Source organism: Eutrigla gurnardus (assembly GCF_963514095.1).
Source record: "Eutrigla gurnardus genome assembly, chromosome: 17".
NCBI lineage: Eukaryota > Metazoa > Chordata > Actinopteri > Perciformes > Triglidae > Eutrigla > Eutrigla gurnardus.
The window spans coordinates 213,312-229,484 of record NC_139928.1 but is presented as its reverse complement, the minus strand read 5'-3'; the positions used below and the strand labels follow the sequence as shown (position 1 = coordinate 229,484).

General features: G+C 44.1%; 1 protein-coding gene across 1 annotated transcript in view; it reads left to right on the top strand.

Annotated features, from left to right (window-relative positions):
• Nucleotides 1-14: 14 nt before the first annotated feature.
• Nucleotides 15-16,173, top strand: part of sh3bp5lb (SH3-binding domain protein 5-like, b) — a gene marked incomplete at its 3' end in the record, with an annotated part of 91,868 nt that continues 75,709 nt past the window's right edge. The window contains exons 1-2 of the mRNA XM_084031615.1: nucleotides 15-635; nucleotides 719-847. Coding sequence (XP_083887741.1) covers nucleotides 513-635; nucleotides 719-847 — 252 coding nt within the window. The 5' untranslated portion in view covers nucleotides 15-512. The remainder of the gene's footprint in view (nucleotides 636-718; nucleotides 848-16,173) is intronic.

The window sequence follows — 16,173 nt, the reverse complement described above, 5'->3', positions numbered from 1 at the left end:
TATTTGTTTGTGTAGTCTATATGAATAAAAACTATGTAATGAAAGAGAAGAAGTAGAGCGAGGAAAGTGTCATGTGCGGCATAACACGAGGAAAGCAGCCGGCTACGTTGTGGCTAGGCTAGCATTGGCGTCACATTTGAACACAGTGAGGATTCAGTTTGCCAATTGCCAGCATATTATTCCGGGAGGATAACGCCATATAACCGGCAGCCGATTCACAGGCCCAATGGAACCAGGGGATTCGCGTGAAATCCCTAGCGGTCTGCGGGAGGAGACGCCGGGGGAAGAGGCAATAGGCGGAGAGGGGAGCACCGTTACGTTGAAGCGAAGAGCAGCGGGCGAATACACCGCGGAGGAGGTGAAAGAACCATGTGAGGATAAACCGGAGAACCAGATTAGAACCGGAGGGGAGGACGGTGCCGACAGACACGAGGAGGAACTGGACCCAAGAATACAGGAATGTTACAAAATGATTAAAAACTCAACTTTTGCCAAATAGACACTGTGGCATTATGTTTGTATGCGTAAGAGCCTTTCTGTTCCCACTGCTGTTAACTGATCTGTGTTTCCAGGAGGAGCTGGAGCAGCTCAACCAGGCCAGTGATGAAATTAACAAGCTGGAGCTGCAGCTGGATGTGAGGATGTTGTTTGTGGAATGACTGACTGTTAGGGGTCTTGGTAGACCTGCTGACTGTTGCCATGTGTGTGCTCCCTCCAGGATGCCAGGTCCAGCTACAGAAGGATCCTGACTGAATCTGCCAGGAGGCTCAATGCTCAGGGTTCCCAGCTTGGTGCCTGCATTGAGAAAGCGAGGCCCTACTATGAAGCCCGCCGACTCGCCAAAGAGGTGTGTTTTTGTGGTCATGAGTGTATGCTAATGGTTTAGTGAGAGATATCTTCTCAGTAAACCATCCATCATCCATCACTGCTTATCCTGTTTAGGTTTGGTTTGGTTTGGTTGGGGGTTGGTTACAACAATCCCTTAATCGTTATAAAGTAGAAATAAGGTCAAACTTCACAAAACATACTTTAGAACTTATTTATTTTAACGATTCATACTTACTGATAGGCTGCTTACAACTAGGGGTGTCCAAGTCCAATCATATAAACATTGGTGGCAATTATTTTACTGCCGTTTATTGAAGTAACGTTATCATATTATGATTCACTGGACCAGCTGCAGGGCTGGGCTGTGAGACCAGGGCCCACGAGAGCATGTCGGGGCCTCTTGAACCCTCTGTTTCTGAATGTTTGGGATAAAAATTCATGAATACCCATCTTAAAGTATATTTTGCACATGTGTATATAATAGGGCTGGGACTTTAACACGTTAATTAAGATGAATTAATTACACAAAAATTAACGCGTTAAAAAAATGCATTTTAATCGCACTTATTTTTGCACCGCATAACGTTTCAGACTGGATGAGTTTCAGGCGGACCGATTATACTCGAGCACCAAATAGCGTTCATGACTTCAGGCCGTTCATACGAAGACGTTTTTTGTGGGTAAACGAAAAGTCTTGTGCGTTTCGCCCGGCTGTCCACATGGATCCGGCGTTTTCGCTGCCTGAAAACTCACTTTTTTGAAACCAGCTTTCAGGGTGAAAAAGAAAAAAATTACACCCCTCCGTTTCGTGTTCGTTTTCATGTAGACAGCGAAAACGAATACGCTGACGTCATCGGCCCGCCCCTCGAGCCTCGAGCCTGACTTCTTACCCCGCGACATCTCGTAACAGCAACAACAACGGCGGCCTCCGTGCTTGTAGCAGATATTCTGCTCGTCTGTACGTCGGCGTATCAGGGCCACTGTATGAAAAAAAACGGAGCCGAGAGAGGGGGACAATATTCCGGGAAAAATTCGCAGATATGCCACTTTATTACAATACTAACAAACAACCGCTAGCTAACTTCCCATGAATGTAGGCATTTATTTGTCTAATTAATCCATCCCAATGTGTGACAACGCCTTGTCAAGGTCCTTAGGGTGACAGCTTGTGATGCTTATTGTTGGTTTTATTTATACGGGACAAATTGTCATCTTATGGGTGTTTATTCATCGTGTGGTCGGGTAGCTAGAAGCTTTCACGTGTTGCGATAGCAACGACAAACATCCGGTCAAGCTCCGTCTCTTCTTCTGCGTTTTTGTAGCAGAAACAGCGCCACATAAGGGCCTGGAATATGTACTACTGAGTCGTTTTCAGTGGATTCGTCTGGATGCAGATTTTCTGCGACTCCAAGGCAGAACGGAGAAAAAAAGTTTGTTTTGCTTCGTGTATACGGCCTCTCAGACAACAACAAACCACAGTGAACATGAACGAAGAAGAAGCTGATGAGACCGCTTTGGTTGGCCCAGTGGATTGGAAATTTTGTTATAAAAAACGAACGGATGGAAGCGTCGATAAGAGCATGGTTGTGTACAAGCTATGCAACAAGGAATTCGCATATCACCGCAGCACATCGAGCATCAAGTATCACCTCAATGCAAAACATATAGCAGCTAGCGTGGACGCTGGCATGGTAGCTAGCGTGGACGTTAGCCCGACTCCGAGTACAAGGACCCACACCCAACCCACACGCCACCAGATGCTATTGCTACACTTAATGGCAAAAAATTGCACTGGTCTGTTGGACTTGGTTGAATAAAAATAAACAATATTTTGTTGCTTAAGCTTATGTATTCAGTCATTATTCAATGGAATACTAAAAATCCATGTGAAAAAAATTACTTCTCACGGTTCTCAGGTCAAATTTATATGCGATTAATTTCGATTAGTTAATTACAAAGCCTCTAATTAATTAGATTAATTTTTTTAATCGAGTCCCGGCCCTAGTGTATGTATATATATATATACACACACACTCACCGGCCACTTTATTAGGTACACCTGTCCAACTGCTCATTAACGCAAATTTCTAATCAGCCAATCACATGGCAGCAACTCAATGCATTTAGGCATGTAGACATGGTCAAGACGATCTGCTGCAGTTCAAACCGAGCATCACAATGGGGAAGAAAGGTGATTTAAGTGACTTTGAACGTGGCATGGTTGTTGGTGCCAGACGGGCTGGTATTTCAGAAACTGCTGATCTGCTGGGATTTTCACGCACAACCATCTCTAGAAGAGAAGAGAAAAAAGAGAAAATATCCAGTGAGCGGCAGTTCTGTTGGCACAAATGCCTTGTTGATGCCAGAGGTCAGAGGAGAATGGCCAGACTGGTTCGAGCTGATAGAAAGGCAACAGTAACTCAAATAACCATTCGTTACAACCGAGGTATGCAGAAGAGCATCTCTGAACGCACAACACGTCGAACCTTGAGGCGGATGGGCTACAGCAGCAGAAGACCACACCGGGTGCCACTCCTGTCAGCTAAGAACAGGAAACTGAGGCTACAATTCGCACAGGCTCACCAAAATTGGACAATAGAAGATTGGAAAAACGTTGCCTGGTCTGATGAGTCTCGATTTCTGCTGCGACATTCGGATGGTAGGGTCAGAATTTGGCGTCAACAACATGAAAGCATGGATCCATCCTGCCTTGTATCAATGGTTCAGGCTGGTGGTGGTGGTGTAATGGTGTGGGGGATATTTTCTTGGCACATGCTGACCATGTCCATCCCTTTATGACCAGAGTGTAACCATCTTCTGATGGCTACTTCCAGCAGGATAACGCGCCATGTCATAAAGCACGAATCATCTCAGACTGGTTTCTTGAACATGACAATGAGTTCACTGTACTCAAATGGCCTCCACAGTCACCAGATCTCAATCCAATAGAGCACCTTTGGGATGTGGTGGAACGGGAGATTCGCATCATGGATGTGCAGCTGACAAATCTGCAGCAACTGCGTGATGCTATCATGTCAATATGGACCAAACTCTCTGAGGAATGTTTCCAGTACCTTGTTGAATCTATGCCACGAAGGATTAAGGCAGTTCTGAAGGCAAAAGGGGGTCCAACCCGGTACTAGCAAGGTGTACCTAATAAAGTGGCCGGTGAATGTATATACACACATATACATATATATATTATAAACTAACTCCTCAAAAAAAGTTTGTAAAACGTTATTTCGGTCGATTATTCCTGCGTGGACAACGTCGGGCTGCGAAGCCCTATTGTTATTGTACGGTTTATTCTTACGCGAAAGTAACTCACGTTTTGGAGGCCTCAACATAAAAAAAACCTCACCAAAATTGGAAATTGCAATATGGTAGTGGATTGCATTCGGCCATGAAAAAGTTGCTCACTAGCATCACCTAGGGGGGCCATTTGCCAGCCCCGCCACACTAAAGATTAAAGTCCCACCCTGAACACGTCTGCACTGCAATATTGACTCACAGTCAGAGCGCCACCTACTGGCGACAGGAAGTGTCACTGATTTCAACATCAAAACTATTATAACTCCAGTGTTTCTTCTCTGATCTGCTTCAAAGTTACTTGATTAGAGTCCCACCCTGATCACTGATTTTGTGACTTTTTTGTGACTAGGGGAAGGATGTCAAGAAGGCATGGACATATGTGTGAGCTCTGTGACTGAAATGTAGTTTCACTTTGGATCACACCAGATCAGAACAGTCATGAAAATGTCCACACCTGCTAATGATTTTATTCATTGTCTCATCTGCTCCACACTTCGCATGCACCTCAGACAGCAGTCAGGGAGATAGATGGCTTTGAATGTCAATCGCTTGTGTCTAAATTTGCGCCACGAGGAGGCGGCCGCAGCACAGGTAGGCGGCTGCGACACTGCCGTGTGACCGCAGGCACTCCATGTCCGCATATGAGCGAGGGCCTGTCACAACTGGTATTGCATTTTATAATGTTGGAAAGCCTGATTATAGTCACCTTTACAACGAGGTACAACTTGTAAGGATCATGCATTCATGGAATGAGCAACACAGCTAACCGTGTGGGTAGTGGCCCAAAAAAATGTGCCAAAAGCCCCTGCAATATTCTTCTGTTGGTATTCACTCTCGTTTTGAGCTTCAAGTGCTGGTAGGTGTATGCCACTGGCACCTGATTGGTACCTAAAAAAAAAAAAAAAAAACAGCTCAGTGGATCGTGAGAGGGTCTCTTAGGAGAACTAGAGTGTTCAAACCCCTTTTTCTTTCCCTGACGATGTTTTATACGAGAGATAGAGATTCTCATTGGAGGGAATTACTTTTCTGTGTCAGCGTACAGTCTACTTACCACTTTGAATTATGTTTTTATATTTATTTTATTTGCTCCCAAGTCCGTTTTACAGCTGAAAGAATGAGGCTGATATTGTCATACACCACGTTATAAGAATACATCTAAGCAACACAGTCATTATTTTAAAGTTATATTTTTGGCCTTTTATTGCATCATCAGCTTTGTAGAGCGACTCTGGTGTAATGGTTAGCAATGCTGCCTACGGTGCAGGTGACAGGGGTTCGACTCCCGTAGTTCACGAAGCAGCGCAATGAACAAAAAATATAATTTTCATATAGTTGTAATCCCCCCATGCACAAAAAGAAAGTGGCTTCAGTTGAAAAATTAAGCATAAGAATATTGCACAAATACGTAGACTAAGGCATATGATTTTAGTCATGTTTCACATATTAAACGGTAAATATAAGCGTCTATTTCAACACAGAAATGTCGTTAAACATTTCATAAATCTCCAACAAAAAATCTAAAGAGCTCTGCAAAGCATCTGGTCGCGTATTATGTCTGCGACATGAAATGTTGAAAATGTCGGAGAATTTTGTTTAGATATATGATTGGTAGGAATGGTAATCAAAATTCTCTCCCGACGCAAAGCTGCTAGAACCACTTTTATTTCCATATTGATTAGGTTGACGAGGAAAGGATGGCACGCGTCGTCGTCATGGTGAATTTGGGATCGCATCAATGAATCAATGACTGATTTCAAGGTGTAGTTGTGTTAAGCTAAATTGTGCTGTGTGGATTTCAGTGGGGAGATTCTTAATTTACAGGGTTGGTCGCAGGGCTGATGATTGTAGTCCTTTTGGTGGTTCAGCCTTCATCAGCACCAGTGTTAAAGGAATATTGCACCCATTTGCATTAAACTTTAGAAACCCAGTATTTTTTTTTTAATGGTCATGCATCATTCCCTCATTTTCCCCAGAGACGGGAGATATCTATGTTTCTATTCTGAAAAGGGGCCTCCGATGACGCAAACATCATAATTTTGATTACATTGTTAGAGGGGGCAAGACTACAACACTAGTTCCTCATGTTTTCAACCTGCCTATTAGGGGTGGGACCCACTGAGGCTACAGACCTATTACAGATCAGTGGTGGGAACTCACTTCAGACTCGGGTGTGAGCGGAACTGCCAGCGGTCCAGTGCACTCGCATGCGGCGATCCAGAGGCGAAGTGTTTACTAGATGCAGATGCGACATGTCAGGAAAGTTTTATTCATGTTCTGTGTTGTTTTCTCTTGTTGATGACTTTGAGACGGCAATATGTGAGTGCAAACCGGCGGGGACTGCCGAGGGGGGAGAGATCAGTGGGAGTGTCCTGCGGAGCTGTGCATTGTGGGAGTTGTTGTCCAGCTGCTAGCTTTGGTGTGGGTTAAACATGTCGTTTGTACCTGTATTCTCTGAGGATACAGCCCACGGTTCAATACATACCTTGGTTCTTGGGTTACGGTTTTGGTTCTGTTTCGGTACACATTGTGTGCGCAAGGAAAAAAAACACTTGGTATTTATATATTCAAAAATGTTTTTTTTATTTTGAGCTTAGATTTTTATTATTATTATTTTTTTTACATTCACACACATTCAAGTGTATTGTATAATAAATTAAATATTGAATACACTTTCAAATGCAAAAGTGCTTCTTAGCCTTGACAATTGGTACAGGATAAAAGGGGGTAAACAGTTTTCAAAAGTAAATGTAGATATTTAAAATATGTACATATTTAAAACTTAAAGTCACTGTTAATAAATATACCTGTAAACATAATGTCACAGTTTTAAATACAAATATCTGTACTTCAGTAGCCTATATATGACTTTCATACGGGGGACGAGTTTGGAGTACTGCTCTTCATCTCAGACATATAGCGGACCGTCACAGTGAGATAACTCTCTTTTAGGGCTCCAACTATCCGGGTCAGTGCTCGTCTCTGTGCTTTAGCCAGTTCCACGTCGATGCATTTCTGTTATTTTATAGACATTGGAATTACGTTAGTGCTCAAAGTGCAGTGCGGATCGAGCGTTTTCATTCGGTGACAGAAGCCCGCAACTACGGAAAAGGGCTTAAATCTTTAGCAGTAAACGTCCCACTGCACTTGCTGTGTTCTTGTGTTTTCTGCACCAGTAGAATCGGCTTGTTGGAAGCATCAACGAGAGACAACTGTCGGTGTTACCTGCTCAGCCGGCCTGCTTCTAGGACGTTGGATATTTACTCGGCAGGGAGGCGTTTCCCCATCGCAGAGTGTGAACACATGCTGAGTTCAAGTACTCCTCTAAAGCTCCGACATAGCCAATTCAGAGAGAAATACAAGCATGGAAACATTACATTATGCAAAATTGTATTGCAAAACCAAAAATACCTTTATTCACAAGTGCGTATTGAACCGTGCATGCCGTAGAAACATAGCTGTAGTAGAAACATATTTCTGTGCATTTGAATGGATTCCAGCTGTTCTGCAGTGGTCGAGGGATGTCCGGGCAATACTGGATTGATGATTATGGCTGCATTGTATGTACTGCATTCTACATACTCAACGTGTACGTACTGCATACTGCCTACTAAATGAACGCTTGAGTATGCAGTAGGGCTGCACGGTTGTGGAAAAAATGTGAATCACAATTTTTTTACTTAGAATTGAGATCACAATTCTCTTGCACAATTTTTTTCCACTAAATGTTTATTGCACTGATGAACTTTAACAAAACAAAAAAACATTGCTTTGGCAGAGGCATGGTAGTAGTTCTATCATTGGAAGATAAATAATTTTTACAAAAGTAAAAAAAAATTGAGACATGCGGCTGATAGTGAAATCAGGTGCTATAAAATGAACTGTCAGGCTTAAATGGTCCGACTGGACGTAGCGGAAAAATTATCGATTTCCCGCAATTCTGCCTCGACCACTGCCCGCTGCTTATTGTACATGTCGGGAAGCGCAATGTTTGAAAAGTAGTTGCGGGAGGGGATCTAGTACCGTTTGTCGTGAGTGTTTATCATCTTCCGAAATCCCTCATGTTGTACAGTGTTTATCGGGACCACCTCCACACCACCGAATGCGAACCTTTTTTGGGCATGAGGTGATGTCAAGACGCTTTACCATAGGTTAAGGGAGGAGGCAGCGGCACTGCTGCGTTTGGGGGCGCTTCAAAAAATCCGGGAGGAAATAGGAGCATTTTTGATGCAGCTCGAGATATAAAATGTTTCAGAATCGCTGTGTGTAGAAATGAGATCACGTGTATGTGCGAATCAAGATCGCGATTTTTTAACGATTTTTTGTGCAGCCCTAGTATGCAGTTACCCTCAGACTGTTACACTGTTAGCAGGGCTGTAAACTAACTTTTTGGCTCACCTGCCAAGGGGACCGGTAGATGAAAGAATCTACCGGCCAAGTAAATTTTTTACCGGCCAAATAATAAATTGCCTCTTTTTGTTGATCTGTTTCAGTACGTTTTATTGAGATAACAGTATTATAGAGCAGTACATGCTTAGAAAAGAGGCCAAAGTATTATTTAGAAATACATTTTAATATTATTAATTTAATTTCATTCATTTCATCTCAAACATTGCAAATTGAAAACTTTAACAGTGCAGTTTTCGTCGATGTTTCGCCTTTTTTGTCACCTTCCTTTCCACCTATCTCCTCTGTATTTTTCCTCTTTGGTTCGGTCACACCGGGAATATTCCGCCACATTGCTGCGCTCGAGTCTCATGCCTGGTTCACACTGGCCGCAGATGCGCCGCGGTCCGCTACCCCTCTGTTCACACCAGATGCATATTTCTCTGTGACGGTCGACAAGCGCTTCTGCTCAGCTGTTGTTCATTCAGAGCTATTTTTTCATTATGGAGTAAATAACCCCATAAAATTAATACGCCATGTTTCTGTGACCAAGAAGTTTGTACACTTATTGTATTATCCGTTGAGAGAGAGAGAGAGAGAGAGAGAGAGAGCAGATATACCGTTGAAATACGCATATTTGTTTATCTACTCTTCACATTTATTAAATGTATTTTCTCTTCCTGTTTCCCAGTGCAAGTTGAGATACACAAATATGATCGCATTTGTCAATCGCAATTTTATTTTGAAAATTGCTTTTATTTTGAAAATTGACCGGATTGTCTCGTGTTTCTTTGTGTGATTTACTGCCAGAATTGACGCGTTCGCGGCACGCGCAAAAAATAGAGCAGATGCCGAAACGATCGCTTCACGGCGCGGCCCTATTCGCGGCGCTCCGCGTCTGGTTTGAACCAGGCGTCACTCACTGCGCCAAAGAGCGGTGACGCGCAAGCTACGTTGCTTCGGGGGAACTATTTTCTACAGCGGTGACGGGGGAGCTACTTCAGTGTGACACACAACAAATCACCGGTTTAGCTTGACGTTTGCTACCGTCATAATTTATCAGTTTACAGCTACTACAATGTTTTGTTATATCATGCATAATTTATTGCAAGAGCACGACCATGGGGACAAACATTTACCCGCCCCAGTGGCATGTATCCCTCCAAAATTAAGTCGCCAGGGGAATATTTTAGTAGCATTTGGCGAGTGGCGACCGCTAGTTTACAGCCCTGACTGTTAGTATACACATCTCATACCACATATTTTTTTTTATCTTTTTGATATCTCGTCCTCATCTTCTTTCGCGTAACTGAATCGATTACGTTTGCAGTCCTAGCTCCTGTTTAAACTACTTATCAAAATATAAAGCATGATTATTATTACACATAATTAAATATTTCTAAATATAATTTAAGTCAAAATACGATTGTTAAAGTCCCAGTCGGCAACATTTTTTTGATCATATTCACTGAAGCCGACACTATGCTCCGATAGAACAACATAAATCATCCGGTTTTAGAAACAAAGCGTGCCTCTACGTGCACGTAGAGCCTGTTGGTTGTTTTGCAAAATTGACAGCGCCCGGATCATCCTGTCTAATCAGCATGCAGGGCTGTGTTCGTGCACACACAGAGCCGCTCCCCCCCCGGGCTTGTTCCACTATCACAGGAGGGAGGTGGAGGGAAGTAGCAACACGCTTCCAATTCCTCGGTTAAAAACCGAAATGAGGAGGTCCAAAACAACCAAGGAAAAGAAAACACCGGTGGAAAATAAGGAAAAAAGAAAGATTGCAACGGTGCCCGTGATAAAACTGTTCAACAGAACGTTTCAGGTAGACATCTCAGGAGAGCAGTACATCTCTCATCTACGCTGGTTTTCAACCTTATATCATTGAGTAGCTAAATATGCAACAGCAGAACTTAAACGGAGCCCTGCATATGAGATTTACAACGTTAAAATAAATGTTCTTACTTGAAGCCTCTCATAGCAGCACTTCTCCTGGCGGTGAACTTCTCCTCATCATTCCCTCCACCGAATGAGGCGCTCGGTGTCTTCATCAGTCCCTTTAATGAACAACGATGCACGCCGTTATTAATCACCATTAATTATTATATAACCATCTTTTAACATGGGCACTATCTTTTTATTTAACTTTGGTTAAAACTACACATTTGCCAATGCTCGCTAAACTATGGCAGTTTACCGTCAGTAGTACGCTAGCCGGTTATCAGGACCATCGATTCGTTAACATACATTTTCAACACCAATAAAGTAAAGTTAATTATCAACATGATTTAAAAGTCAGCTGAAAACATAAAAATCGTGTTACAATGTTTACGTTTGTACGTGGTTTGTGGCTGGCTGTCGCCAGGATCGCCGCAATGGTCCGCCTATTATCGAAAAAGTTTCAGAAGTCAGAAGAGCTGCAATATACTTTGGGGAAGTTGAGTATATCTAGCAAGATCCACTGTATGCTCAGACTATCTTGCCAATGCAGTATACATCCTGGCATTTTTTGTGTACACAAATTCACATACTATGTACTTGTATGTAGACACTACAAAGTCGAATTTACGTCACACTTATGTACTGAGTAGGACGTTAATATGGCATTTCAAACACAGCCTATGACATTGTAAAGGCAGCCATTTTGCACGTTTACGAACGTTTCTGGAACATGAAGAAAATCTCAGGGCAGATTTATGCTGACCAGGGGCCTCATTTATAAAACTGTGCGTAGGATCCTTACTAAAAGTGTACGTACGCCAAAAAGCCAAAGTTTGCGTGTGCCAAAAAAAAATCTGATTTATAAAACTGTGCGCACGCAAGCTGTACGCAATGTTCCCTTTATAAATCACAGATCACCTACAAGTGTGCGTACCTGAATCCCGCCCTGTACACGCCCATGTTTTACCATATTAATGAGCCGGCATGCAAACGTTTCCGTGTGGTGAATCACGGCGACAGGTCAGAAAAAAGCAAAGAAACGTAACTTTTCAGAGACGGAGAAAGAGACACTTGTTGGGGAGGTGGAAGCCCGGACAATCATTTTATTTAGTGGCCACAGCAGCGGGATCACATATAAAAAGAAGCAGTGCGAGTGGCAACACATTACTGGCGGACGGTGGCGGAACTTACGAAAAAGTGGTCCGATCTGAAGGTAAATTACATCTTTCTGCTCCTTTACCAACATGTATTCAATGTATTGCTTGAGTATTTGAGGAAGTTTGATTTTGATGTGACTTTGACGGGGATTGTGTCCGAAAAGGAGGGAGACAGACGCGACTGAGACCAGAGGTATAAGGGCAAACAGATTTTAAACTTTTATTGTATATAAAACAAACGTTAAATAGTTTCTGTCCTTCCAGAGTCTGCAGCATGTGGAGGAGGCTGACGGTGAGGAGGATGACGTGAGGAGGGTGACGGTGACGGGCCCTCAGCACAGCGTCCGGGTCCGGCGCAAAGCAGCAGTGCACCCGGGGCGCATGGCACATCAAGCGGTCGGGTGCACAGACACAATTGAGACACAATCACCGCCATCAACAACGTTGCAGATGAGTTACAGCAAACGCGCACTGATGCAAGAAATGCCATAATAAAAGAATACGTTAAAAAATTAACATTGATTGTTGTCTTATCTTACAAACGCAGTGTTGGGGTTGTAGCAGGAGCAGATTTGGTTACCAACAGTTAATTATTAATATCAATATGATTACCGGTATTAATAATTATATTTAATATATTATCATGATATAATCATGAATAAACGGGGCACCACCCTGGGATCAGGGAAAAGATAACCTAAAACTGTATTCAGTCTCAATATAAAGGTTTTATACTCACATGCCAATCATCGTGATCATTGGCATGGAAGCATAAAAACAATCTAACAATTAAGAAGGGCGTGAAATTCAAGCACTAGCCTTCACAACCTGCTGTTATCCAGTGACATATACACAACAAGCACAAGAGACCGCTAGTTATAATAAATTAAGATTTATTAAAATCAGTAATAATGATCACAATCAATAACACTGCAATTAACAAAGCCTTATTACCTAACTACCTAACACACAAAACTAAGCTAAACAGAAGGAGAGACACACGTGGAGTGTGTGTGTGTGCGTATGTGTGTACGTGCGTGTGCGTGTGCATGTGCGTGTGTGTGTGTGTGCGTGTGTGTCGAGAGAGAGAGAGAGAGAGGGATGGCTATGTGCGGCCATCAGATGGAGCTATTCCTCACAGCGTCCAGGGGCGGAGCCACTGACGTCCGATGGAGTAGCGAGAGAGGGAGAGAGAGAGAGAGAGCGAGAGATGGCCGTATGCAGCCACCAGATGTAGCATCCCTAGCATCCGCCGGGAACAGCTGGCTTAGGACACGTGTGTGTGGCGTATATGTGTGTGTGTGTGTTAGCGGGACACAAACAAAGAGAGAGAGAGAATGCGCGAGCGATATTCTGAGGCTCAGAAGGCGTGCCGCTATCACACGGGCGCGCGTGAATGAACTGGCGTTTATTCCGCGAGACCGGTCTTTTAACTGATAGTAGAGGCTTTCTGAGCTCGCGAATATGGCGGAGGTTAGTTGAAAACACTGTTACAGAAATCAACCCAGCGGCGCGGGTACACGATCAGCATTCAAATACAGCAGCACATGAAGAAACGTACTCGGCGGTCCGCGATCAGAACTTAAAACACATTAACAAGAATTACAAGCATGTCCTACACTATCGAATTTCTGCTTCTGCCCAGACAAATAGCCTCTTACTTTTGTCGATGTGAGATCCGTCGATGTGAGGGTTCCGTCCAGTGCAGTGATGGCGTTCCTTGACGCCGGCAACGGACGGTAGTTCGTGGGCGCTCGTTCAGCGCCGGATCCAATTGGTTGAAGAAAACCGTTAGTAATTCTTCCTTCTACAGGGAACGATGAACAATCGCGGGGCTCGGCGATTTAGTCAGCTGATTTCAGACAAAGACGGGTCATCCGTTCTGCTGGCAGCTGAGACGAAGAAAGTTTTTCTTCTTACCGCGGGGAACAGGAGAGTCGCGCTGTCGCGGAGGTCTCCTCAGGATCCAAAATGATAAACAGAAGAAAAATAAAACGAGTAGAGGAAAAGAGGGGTAAAACAGTCTGTTGCTCGTCCAGCGAGTTTGGGGGAAAGACTGCGGCCTAGGACAAAGGAAAACGCTGCAGACGTAATCTTCACCTCCTGTTGTAACGCGAGTTACGGTGGAAAGAGGGCGTTCCTCCGGCGGCGCCGGATTATATAGCTTAGGCCGCTCCAGGGGACCCCCCGGGGTTCCCTGAAGATTGTCAGCCAATAGGGCACCAGTTGTGTGACGTCGCACCTCGCACCCAGGTGCAAGGTGACCCTAAAATGGTGGTTGTAGTTTTTATCTCCTTTGTTCCTTTGTCCTGGCCGCATGTGTAGGCTTTTGTAGGCCGCATTGTGTAGTCCTAACGGTTAGGTCCCCAACAGCAGCATGACATCCTCACGGATTCTTGCGCCCTGTTGATACCCCTCCAGTCGGGCAGGGGGCCGTGGCTCAGGGTCATCATGCTGGGGACTCTACCACCTTTGCCGGGTGGTAGAGTCTGCCTCGTGAAGTTCGCTAAAGTTGTGCTCTTGAAGTGGTTGATGTTGACAATCTGTGGGTCACAGTCCTCTCTGGAGTCCCCTCTAGAACATACATGCTGGCCTATATGGGTGAGAGACAAACAATGTACACATTACGTAAGTTATACTAACACGACATCCCGTCCTGAAGCCTTGGTTAAAACTAATAGGTCATATTTTAATTGTTAGTCCAAAAGTCTGCAATAATAAGTCATTCACTAATATAAAGATTGGTGAGTAGGTAAGTCACAAAAGCAATGTGAATAGACATATATTATTACCTCACTCAATTAGTAGTTTCTGCAGCAGCTCACTTTTCTCTGCAACGCCATCGATGATTTTGTCACTATCCAGCATCATTAAAACATCTGGTTGAGTAACCATGAGCATAAAAGCCTCGAGGTGCTGTTGAGAGAGAGAGCTTCTGAGCCTGTTTTTGATTAATTTCAGGGTCGAAAAGCTTCTCTCACATGCTACCTGTGTGACAGACAGGGTGAGCTGTATGCAAGACCAATGATGTGGTATGCATCTGTGAGGAGGTTGTACTTCCTCAGAACATGGTAGCAACATAGTGTGCAGTCCTTGCAAGATGAGTACTTTTTGTAAACCATCTCCACCTCATCTTCGGCACCCTCTGGGCCATCCTCTGTTGTGTTGCTTGTGTATTCCTCAAATACAGATGTCTTTAACCTCTTCCACTGTCCTGCCACACCGTTAAGCTCGCTCTGTAAATTGGCAACCGTTGCTCTGTCATCAAATGGCACTTGCTCAACTGTTGGAGTGCTGCCTCTGGGAAACCACCAGCATAAGCTGTTACCTGGATGAAGTTTTTTGGGTCCAGAAGTGCCAAATCAGCATACAAAGTGCCATTTTTCAGGAATCGCTGATGGATGCTCCCTAAAACTGTGTCCATAATTTGATTATGGACATCAATCTCATATGATGTTTCAGCATCAGTCACAGCCTCATCTCGGCACATCTCTCCAGGCATGGATTTCTTCTTTCTACCACGTTTCTGTGGCAGAGAGGCCTCAGCCTCCAGCTCAGTCTCCTCATTTTGCTCCTGTGTTTGATTGTTGGCCCACTGGACAAACGTGTCAGCCGCTGCCTTGACTTTATGGAAATCTCTGCTCACATCTTTCAGCTGTGTTTCTGCAGCCACAACCATCTGGTGAGCTGTCAGGATGTCCATTCCACTTGTCTGGAGGTATTTTGAGACCAGTGAGGTGACCTGGAAAATTCTCAGGAAAATCTGAGCTGTAAGTATTGTTTCATACTTCAGGAGCTGGGTGATGTATCCCATTGCATTGACCCGTGCAGTGGTGCTGATGGTCTTCACAGCTTTAATGGCTGAGAGGGTGTGGAGAACATCAACATACAGGGCCCCATCTGGCTTTCCAAAAGAGCCAAATACTTTTGACAAAGCAACGTCTTTGGACCACCAGCGTGTTTCTCCGATGGGCGCGAGACGTCTGTGTCTTGGGTCTTTGCTCTCCTTCTCCCAGATGTTCATCCTCTGGTAGGAATCTCTGATGAAGACAGCAATGTTGTTTAACAAGGAAAAAAGAGAGCCGCTTGCCAATACACACTCTGTTGTGTCTGCCAGCACAAGGTTGAGGATGTGCGCGTAGCACCACACATGGACTTGGGTGGGGGACTTCTCGGACAGCAGTGCAGAAAAGCCATTATATCGGCCTTGCATGGTTGAGGCCCCATCAGTGGAACTTCCAATACACTGCCTCACATCCAGGTTCATGGTCTCCAGCACCTCATTCACAAGTTGGGCAAAGTACTGCCCAGTGGATGCTTCACATCTGATCACAGCCACAAGTCGCTCATGAATGATGTCTGTCACATAACGTATCACAACAGACCACTGGTCTTGGGATGTGATGTCAGGTGTGGTGTCAATCTGGATGGAGTACATGCCAGATTCCCGGATTTCAGTGGCGATAGTGACCTTCATTAGGTATTGGATAGTGGTGATGATGTAGTCAATGGTTGTTTTGGATAGGAAAGTGACAAGGGAACCTCT